Source organism: Fulmarus glacialis, unplaced genomic scaffold (assembly GCF_000690835.1).
Source record: "Fulmarus glacialis isolate BGI_N327 unplaced genomic scaffold, ASM69083v1 scaffold34776, whole genome shotgun sequence".
In the NCBI taxonomy this organism is placed as follows: domain Eukaryota; kingdom Metazoa; phylum Chordata; class Aves; order Procellariiformes; family Procellariidae; genus Fulmarus; species Fulmarus glacialis.
In genome coordinates this window covers 1-272 of record NW_009220609.1, presented here as the reverse complement: position 1 = coordinate 272, position 272 = coordinate 1, and the positions used below count along the sequence as shown (strand labels likewise).

General features: G+C 62.9%; 1 protein-coding gene across 1 annotated transcript in view; it reads left to right on the top strand.

Moving 5' to 3' along the window:
• The window catches only part of MRPL10 (mitochondrial ribosomal protein L10), a gene marked incomplete at its 3' end in the record, with an annotated part of 1,208 nt that extends 942 nt beyond the window's left edge, over positions 1-266 (top strand). Inside the window, exon 3 of the mRNA XM_009580826.1 lies at positions 154-266. Coding sequence (XP_009579121.1) covers positions 154-266 — 113 coding nt within the window. The remainder of the gene's footprint in view (positions 1-153) is intronic.
• Between the last annotated feature and the right edge of the window lie 6 nt (positions 267-272).

Here is a 272-nt window from a genome sequence, read left to right as displayed (position 1 = left end):
GCGCTGGCGTGTTAATTAAAATTGGGGGATGGATGGGGAGGGGTGGGAGCCCTGCCTGCAGGACCAAGCCTTTCCTTGTGTGCCTGTGGAAGATGAAAGGGCTCTGGCTCTGGCACCTCATCTCCCGTCCTCAGCTCTGCTCCTCTCTTCCAGGTGCCTGCATCGACGACACCATCCTGAGCAGGCAGGGAGTGGAGAACTTTGCCAAGCTGCCCTTGCTGGAGGCCGCCCAGGGGCAGACGGTGGGTGCCCTGGCCCTCCTGCCCTCCCAG